This window comes from Kryptolebias marmoratus, linkage group LG12 (assembly GCF_001649575.2).
Source record: "Kryptolebias marmoratus isolate JLee-2015 linkage group LG12, ASM164957v2, whole genome shotgun sequence".
Classification (NCBI taxonomy): Eukaryota; Metazoa; Chordata; class Actinopteri; order Cyprinodontiformes; family Rivulidae; genus Kryptolebias; species Kryptolebias marmoratus.
Genome location: NC_051441.1, coordinates 24,345,282 through 24,354,714, shown reverse-complemented (window position 1 = coordinate 24,354,714; position 9,433 = coordinate 24,345,282). Strand labels below are relative to the sequence as shown.

At 40.3% G+C, this 9,433-nt stretch overlaps 1 protein-coding gene across 1 annotated transcript in view; it reads left to right on the top strand.

Moving 5' to 3' along the window:
• Positions 1-9,433, top strand: part of prr12b (proline rich 12b) — a 72,495-nt gene that overhangs the window by 25,804 nt on the left and 37,258 nt on the right. The window contains exons 5-6 of the mRNA XM_017437258.3: positions 1,323-1,532; positions 6,020-6,103. Coding sequence (XP_017292747.1) covers positions 1,323-1,532; positions 6,020-6,103 — 294 coding nt within the window. The remainder of the gene's footprint in view (positions 1-1,322; positions 1,533-6,019; positions 6,104-9,433) is intronic.

Sequence of the window (9,433 nt, the reverse complement as noted above, 5' to 3'; positions counted from 1 at the left end):
AACTGTCCTCAATGTCTGCTATTTTTCCTTCTGGGAGTGAGATCCCTTCTGTGTGGATGACCTTCCCTCTCTTTGTAACCATCCGACCGCACTTCTCTAGTCCGAATGACATCCCAATGTCAGTGCTGTAGATCCTGGTGGTGTGAATCAGTGAGTCGATGTCTCGCTCACTCTTGGCATACAGCTTGACCTCCTCTACATCCATGTAGAGGAGGTGACTGATGGTGGCCCCATTCTTGAGTCGGTATCCGTAGCCAGTCTTGTTGATGATTTGGCTGAGGGGGTTCAGTCCTATGCATTCAGCCCACCCTTTAAATATCACCACTGGCTGCCACTGCCTGACCGGTCTGATGTGTTCCTTGGTCTTTGTGATGCTGTACGTAACAGCTGTATTTATACTGGTAATAAATTACATAGTGGTGGACTCTAACTCATGAACATGCTTTTATCTGACCCATTCCATTGCAGATCTGACTGGATGTTTAGAACACTGTCCTGCTGGAAGGTGAACCTCTGCTCCAGTCTCAAGTCTTTTACAGCCTATAACAGGTTTTCTTTCAGGATTGCCCTGTATTTATCTTCATCTTCATCTTCGTATATATATATATATATATGAAGTTAGATTTCATAGCCCAATCTGTGTGTAGAGGACATTCCATGTTCCTAGAGATAGTCTATGCCATCAGGAGTTGGCACGGCCAAGGAACCTCCCTTGCCTGCCAACTGACTCACACTGCATATACCATTGATGGTCCTCCTTGCAGGTGGTAAGTTTACATGGAGATGACCTCCCGCCACTCTTTCAGGCTTGGCCTGGCTAAGCTCCAGGAGCCAAGGCTTGACCACCAGGCAGTCCAGTGTGTTGCCCCTGGTTCCCTTTTCCTGGCGGGGTATCATGAGGAGGTGTTTTTTCATTAAGGTTTTTGACAAACTAAGTCAAAGCAAAGCAATAATTTTATATACAAAATCGTTTTTGTCATCTTTTTTGTTAAATTATTATTTTTTTAAATGTGGCAACTCATAAACATTGAAGCATTTTTATTACTTTTTGTCCATTATTCTTTAGATTTGTAACTCTTTCCGCAGTTTGGAAAAACCCACACAAAAACCCCATCAAAGTGTGCTGATCGATCAGGAATAGTATTTTATGAATTTTGCTACCAGAACTTTTTTACAATGTACACCAAATTTGCAAAAACCTGTGAAAAATTACCCCATTAACCAACAATGACCAAAAAGACCAGCAGTCAATTTGTAGTAATTTTAGTTTGAAGGTTTAAAAATAATTTCATATCATCTCCGCCAAACTGCCTATCTTCCAGATCAAACTGCCTGTTTCCAGCATGGCTCCACCAGAGTCATTGTTAAGGACGGACTCGCTGTCCAGCAGTGAGCCCGTTCTGTCAGACGGATCAGTGGGATCAGCACCGTCTCTGGGCATGAGTCCCGGACCGGGCGCCACCTTGGACATGAGCAGAAATGATCACGACCAGATACAAGACAAGATGATGAAGCAGCAGAGAGATGGAGAGGTAAAAAAGAAAAAGAAAAAAGAAAATGTGAGAAACTTGAGTAATACCACTGCAGTCAAAGTACCTGGTAACACAGTGTTTTATCCCAGATGATAGAATCCTGATGTGAGTCAGCAGCCCACCTCCTCTGACTGTCAGTTTACTTTGAGTGTTGATATGTGACAGATCACTTCTATCTGCTCATTAGCAGAATATTTTCTCAATATGCTTGTTTTTTCTTGTAAAAAGTCTTTTTCAAATAGAAGTCTGTGTTGGCAACCTTTACATGCCAAACAGTGAAGCTTAGAAAAGTATGAAAGAACGCAGAGTGCTTGATGTGAGCTCAGTTTAGATTTGATCAGAATAAATTGCCACTGTATGAGCAGACCTGCAAGCTTTCTCATCTCTCCATTCATGAAAGTTGGATTTTGTTGAAACAGATGAAAAAACTCAGCCCTCTTTGGAGCACTACAGCTCAGACAGACTTCACAGCAGAATCATCATTCAGAGGTTAATTGGCTCAGAGAAAGTTGGACTTTACATGACTGAACTGGTGCTTTGATATTCTTAATGACTTTGACACAATCAACCGTACCAAATTTTTGCAAACAAATTCTTCTTATTTCTTATTCTTCTTATATCCACAATTTTTACACTTCTTATACTTCTTACATTTTTACCTTGTCATATCTCCTACATAAAATGCTGTTGAAACATAAAAATTCAATCAATTATTCAAACAAACTTTATTTACAAAGCACCTTTCATACACAAAACAAAAGAAAAGCAACAAACAAGCAAACAAAAACAACAACACTAAACCACATATGGAATCATATAGAGCGGCAACAAGTTGGAGAATTCAAAAAAGTTAAAAAACAAAAACAACTGGACTTCTATTCTGTCTCTGACTCTCTTTTCCAGTTGTTTTTGTTTTTTAACTTTTTTGAATTTACCATGGCCTGGATGACTGAGAATCTACACCAGCACAAGTTGGAGAAGGACTGAACAATGGTAACATAGGTAACGTAATGTGTGGAGACTGAACAAACTAATAAAACACAATTTAAGTCATGAAGAGACACCAGAGGTAGGTAATAATATAGAAAATACAAAAATTGTGAAGACGTAGATTCTAAAAAACGTAAAATTAGTAAAAACCAAGACAGTAAAAAGGGAAAGAGAGAAAGAAATTAAATAAATGTAAGTTATAAAATAAACAATTAAAAAATTTATATTTTTCTTAAAAATGAGTGTAGAGGCATTCAGACAGAGCAAAATCAGTAGAAATAAATTACATTTAAATATAAATCAATTGCAGTCAAGCAAGAAGTACAGTAAGACTAAGAGATATAATTAATGTGAGACTTGTTAAAATTTGCGAATGAATACATTACCTAAAAGCCAGACTAAAGAGGTAAGTCTAGAGTTGATTGTTAAAAATATCAACACTCAGCTGATCTCAGGTCTTCAGGTAAGGGCTATAAGAAGAAATCGACGCCTCACTGTGGGTTTTAGCTCTAACTTTAGTTAAAATCAGAAGACCTTTTCCTGAGAGATCTGGTGGGCTCATAAGATAAAAGCAATTTTGAAAATAATGTGGGACTAAGCTCATAAACAGCCTTTAAAACAAACAAAAGAACCTTTACATTAGTATGCTTCTTCCACCTACTACAGTTCAGGGGTCTCATTTATAAAACTGGCGTACAGACAAAACGGGGCCTAAAACTTGCGTACATCACTTTCCATGCAAACTTAGTGAACTATAAAACACTAACTTGACGGGAAAATTGGCAGTCCCTCACGCAAACTCTAAGCCATGCATCCCATATACACTTGTTTTGGAAACAGGAGAAACTGGCGACACAGGTGGTGAAGTGGGGAATTGAAGCCACACTGCATCATGATTCCTCTCAGATATTTAATTTCACTCCATTATCAAACTTTAGTCTCAGCTCGATTTTATCATAAACTTTCAAAACAGCCTTATTATTTATGCTTCCATAAAGTGAGCCATAAGGACCTTTCAAATAAAAAAGGCATTTAAGCCAACTTTAACCTTTAATAAAAGTTCACGCAACATTTCAAAGTTTTCTCCCCATCACATTCCTCTCCCTGGATGATCACCAGGGTGATGTGTACCACAGATTAACACACGAGGGGACAGTGGCTCCCCCTTCAGGCGGTGCCTCCTAACCCCCTTTCCAAACTCCCAGAGCACAGAGGAGGCGCACTTTAATACCGCTCACACCCGTACACGCTCCCTTGTGGTCCTGATCAGGTTTTGGCAGACCATCACTTTTCAGCACAACACCTGTCATCCTTCTTTCAAAAGCTGTCAGTTCAGGTACGCCCTTACTCCCACCTGTGGCTGACATGCTCTGACTGGCGGTGGCTGGTTAGTCGCTTTTTTGTCTCCACCCAAAAATCTGACCATGGTCCTCTCTGCCCCCCTTCTCTTACTGAATTAACAGTGGGAACAATGAGTCATCACTCACAAGGCTTCCTTTTATTTGTAACGCTACAACTGTCGCTCCCAAAAATTATATTTTTTGTTCTCCACCTCATCACCAGCACATCGATTTCTGCTTCGGTGAAATTTAGTTTCTTCGCTCTTTTCTCCGTGGTTGTCATTGGTAACCATGAAATAACATTGATCAGCTGGTTCATTTAAATACAGCTTCACATTCATGAGGTGCTTTGCATCGACCATTTATGGTTGAATGTGGGGATGTGGAGGGCAGAACCTGAAGCAGGACTGTGCGCAAACTTTTAGGTACAGGTGTGATTTAAAAAAGGGAAATTTCTTCCTGGTGTGTATATGCATGGATTTATATATATGGATTTATCACAAATTTCTTTGGTGTACGCCATTTTTGCCTTTTGGGCATATGTGGACTTTTAGTATAAATCCTACGCAATCTTTTATAAATGAGACCCCAGGACATTTTTTCATTTTACTTATAGTTTTCACACAATGACTGTTTAAGGCTCTCTTTCTACTTCATTTCTGTCTGCCTGTCTTAGAAAGAGTTTTGTCAGGGAGTGACAGATGTGGGTATGTGGTTACCATGGTAACCCTAATGAGCCCTGCAGCAGCTTTAACATTTCTTTTGATCTTGGTTCTCGTCAACGTTTTGTCAGTTTAGATTGTTACAAAGGGAGCCCAAGATTAGTGCTGGGCTTTAGGGAAGAAACCTGATGGATGTTTCAGACAGTGGCTGTATTGGTACCCTTCAACATTCCTGTGGAAATATTCTAGTTTTCACTTTTGTTATTCTGCCTTATTAAGGCAGAATTTAAACAGCAATGTCTGTAAATTGACCGTAAATAGAACGAAGAAAACATAATCAGGGCAACAATGTAATTGAAATAAAATGTTTATTTAAATTAAAAAGCAGGTAGAGAGGATTTTGTCCATTCTCACATAATGGCTGCTTTTATGTTATTGTTGTCTGGTTTCGTGGGAAACAATAAATCTGTAAGGGAAAACGCATACAACCTGTGTTGAAGAACCTCAACTTTGTATTTCATGTGAGAGGAAAAGAAGCTTGTTACCCCGGCAACAGTGAAATGTTCTGGGTCTGCAGTCGGTCTTATGAGCGAGGAGGGACACCCTGAGTTTTCAGATAAAGTGGAGGAGATTTTCAGGGAGTCTGGTCAGCGTGCAGGCAGGTGAATCAGCAGAATGAGTTGGAGGTGGAAGGGCTGAGTCATGTCTAAGGTTGTCCACATCTGTAGAACTCCGCCCTTCAAAAGCAGAATCAAATTCTACTGTTTGTTCCACTGACAGAGGCCAAATGAGGAGAGAAACAGAACATGAAGTGTATCAAACCACTGTGTGCTGTCAGATCAGCTGCTTCCCGCTTCAACAGAGATTCTATATTCTAAGACTCTAATGAAGGATAGAAACTAAGTGTTTCCAAATAATTTCACGCATTTGGTGTTTTAACAATAGAGACAAGCAATAGCTAGTGTTCTAGTTTTATTGCCTTTCTCAGACCTACAGTAAATGCAGATGTTTTGAAGTCACTGTTCCTATAGAAACACAGAGCTGTGAAGCAGTCTTTGCTGCTGACGCTCTTTCCACCTGAACTCAACAAAACAGCACTCTTTCTATTCACCATCTTGATATAAAATCTAAATCAGCTCAGTCCGATTAACATCTAAATGTGCCACAGAGTGGGACTGGATGCTTACTGTCTGGCTGCAATTCCATTTGTTGAATTGCTCCTCTTTTATTTAGGTCTTTAATACTTTCTCACCTGTTTGTCGGTGTTAGATTTGACCGCACCCTCACCTCTTTTTATACTTGAGTTCTTTGCATCACTCTAGCTTCTCCTGACAGAATTTAAATAGAGGAAGGTGTTGCTGATTGTGGCAAAGCCACCATTCTAGATATGAACTGCTTTAATCCTGTTGTATATTTAAACAAGTACACATTATACTAACAACCTCTTAGGCTATGGAAAAGATTTTAAAAGCTTCTTTTTTTGCCATTAACATAGATGATGATGGACGTATGGAAAAAAGAACCCGATGATCCACTGAATCCTGATTCCTGGGCTGCGATGCCGAAACTCTCCAACTCAGTAAGTTGCTTTACACCCTCTGCAAAATGAGCAAAGCCATGAGCTTCATATATAATTCATAGCTCATCTATTCAAACTAATGCCTGTGGAAGAGAGAGGACGTTCTCCAACTGATTCACACCTCAGGTGCCTACAGGCGCCATGCCAGTACCTGTGGAAAAAGGTAGCTGTCTTTATGAAGATTTCTAAATCTTACATGTAAAAAATAGCTCCAGTTGCAGTCTGTTGAAGAAGGAAGAATCTGACGTGTTTGGTTGAAATCAAATTGCAGTCATGTTTTTCAGATTTGAGGTTTTGTGAAAAGGAGGTTATAGTTGACTGACAGCCAGCTCTTCCTGACTGACAAAAGAGAGAGGAGAGAGATGCCTGTTACCACGGCAGCTGTTGCCACAGTTACTGCATTTTGTCAGCACAGGAGCAGTGGTGCCCCCTGCTGTCTGTAAAGCATTACTGCTTATTGACTAAAGTACAGGCTCTGTAATATGTAAACCATCACAAAGGTGTTTTATGACATAAAAAACATACTATAACCCCAGTTCTGAAAAAAATAAATAAATAAAAAATATTGGGACATTGTATAAAATGTAAATAAAAACTGAATGCAATGTTATAATAAATTGTTATTTTCTTAAAGAAAAAAGTCATTTTGAATTTGATGGATTCGGCACATCTAAAACATGTTGGGACAAGTCCATGTTTCCCACTGTGAAGCCTCCCCTCTTATTTTAACATCAGTGAGTAAACATCTAAGAACTGGGGAGATCAGCTGCTGGAGGTTTTAGAGAACAATGTTGTCCCATTCTGCTCTGAAGGAGGATTCTAGCTGTTCAACAGTCCTGTGTTGTCTTTGCTGGATTTTTTTTTAGATGGGAGCATATGTGTTTTAAAACCTGTAAATACTTTCTGCATTGATGGAGCCTTTCCAGATGTGTAATATGCCCATGCCAGAGGCACTAATGCACCCTCATACCATAAGAGAGGCAAGCTTTTGAACTAAGAATAGGCAATTAAGAATTTTTAATGCAGTGGCCCCTGAGGGCCCAAAGATTACTGCCATCCAATATTGACTTTCAACCTCCTCTTGAGCGCAGAGAGTTCTTCAGATCCTTGAAATGTTTTATTGATATTATGAACTGTATGTGATGAGATATTTAGTCTCAGTTGCAAAATACTCCTCCAGCTGTTTTTTTTTTGCACCACTTACTTATGGAAACATTTTGTTTCTCCTGTTCCAATTTTTTAAGATGTGTTGCTGCCACCAAATTCAAAATTACCTTATTTTTTCTAAAAACAAACTGGACTTTTGATAAACTTTGGTATTTGGATTGTAAACATATCATACTTTGATGACTTACTGGAGCTGCTGGCAACACAATTTAAAACATCTGTTCTCATATTTTTTTCCTGTTGTTTATATTACTAAATTTTTCCTGTTGACAACGTAAGACTATATTATATTATTTTATATATTATATAATATTATCTCTGGGTTGTGGGTGACTTTTTGACTCAAACAAAGGAGTTCAAGTATCTGGGAATCTTGTTCACAATAGATGGATTGATGAGGTAATGAGAAATTGCTTTGGTCCATCATGCTGAAGAAGGAGCTGACCTAAAAGGCAAAGCTTTTCAATTTCCTGGAGATCCTGGAGAGAAATTGCTGAAATTATCTTCATGTGTAGAGTGGGCAGGCTCAGCCTTAGACATAAGATGAGGAGCCCTGTCATCCGGTGGGAGCTTGAAGTAAAGACGCTGCTCCTCCTCATTGAAAAGAGTCAGCTGAAGTGGTTCAGGGATATCATCAGGATGACTCCATTTGGAGGTTGTCCCACTGGGAAGGGACTCAAGGGCAGATATATTCTGAAAGGATTAGCTATCCTCTCTGGGCTGGGAACACCTTGGGATCCCCCAGGAGGAGCTGGAAAGTGTAAATTTATTTTACCAAAAATATGTTAAATAGTGCTTACTCCTTATCTTTCTTCCTGTTGGAACTTGTAACAATCCAGTGCAAAAAAAAACCTCATATGAACTTTAAAGAAACATGCCTTGTTTGGGTCACAGGAAGCAGGATAACAGTGTAATGTACTGAAATCATCTGATGGCCTAGACATTCTTCAGAAGTAACAACTGCAGTCTGTTGTTTCAGTTCTGAGACTCAAAATTTGTTAAACATCACTGCCCCCATGTGACTTAAACCGGTAGTGCTTCATGTTCTCAAAGTATTTCATAGCAGCAGGACCTCCAATGAAATTCAAAAATAGAAGTTATAAGTAAGTACATTTATTGATAAGAAAATTTTGAAACCTAGGTTACAAAATGCTTTACAAAAATATAATGCAAATAGGTAAAAACAACAAATGAGATAATAGAACAAAAACAATGAAAAATGCAGAAACCAGTGCAGACATGGGTTCTAAAATGAATGTATTAAACACAAAAACATTTGGAAAAGAGGTATTCAGTTGTGATTTAAAGCTCTGAAGAGCTGCCCTTGAGCTTTAAAGACTTCTAGAGGAAGACTGTTCCAGAGTCTGGGACCCTGTACTCGAAAGTCCCCTCCTGTTTCAAGATATGTGAGGGACAGCTAGGAGGTCTTGATCAGAAGACCTTTGTTGTCTGGAAGGAGCTGGAAGGTTTAAAAGTTCACTGATGGTTTATCTCATAATGTGTTACAGGAAGCCAGTGTAGAGAGATGAGAACAGGGGTGATATGGGAACCAAATGGGGTCTTAGTGAGAAATGTTGAAGCTGAGTTTTAAATTAACCACAAACAAGACAGTCTGGGCTGAACCCTCCTGTTACTCTTGGGCCAAAAGGACCCATGAGGCCACAGTTTTAAAACTGGGGCAGCAGGAAGATTATAGTGGAATAAAAAGAGTTCCATCCATCCATCCATCCATCCATCCATCCATCCATCCATCCATCCATCCATCCATTCTCTTCCTCTTATCCGGGGTCAGGTCGCGGGGGTAGCAGCCTAAGCAGGGAAACCCAGACTTCCCTCTCCCCAGCCACTTGGGCCAGCTCCTCCGGGGGAATCCCAAGGCGTTCCCAGGCCAGGCCGGTCCCTCCGGCGTGTCCTGGGTCTTCCTCTGGACCTCCTACCGGCGGTACGTGCACAGAACACCTCACCAGGGAGGCATCCAGGAGGCATCTTCACCAGATGCCCGAGCCACCTCAACTGGCTCCTCTCGACGTGGAGGAGCAGCGGCTCTACTCTGAGTCCCTCCCGGATGACCGAGCTTCTCACCCTGTCTCTAAGGGAGAGCCCAGACACCCTGCGGAGGAAACTCATTTCAGCCGCTTGTATTCGCGATCTCGTTCTTTCGGT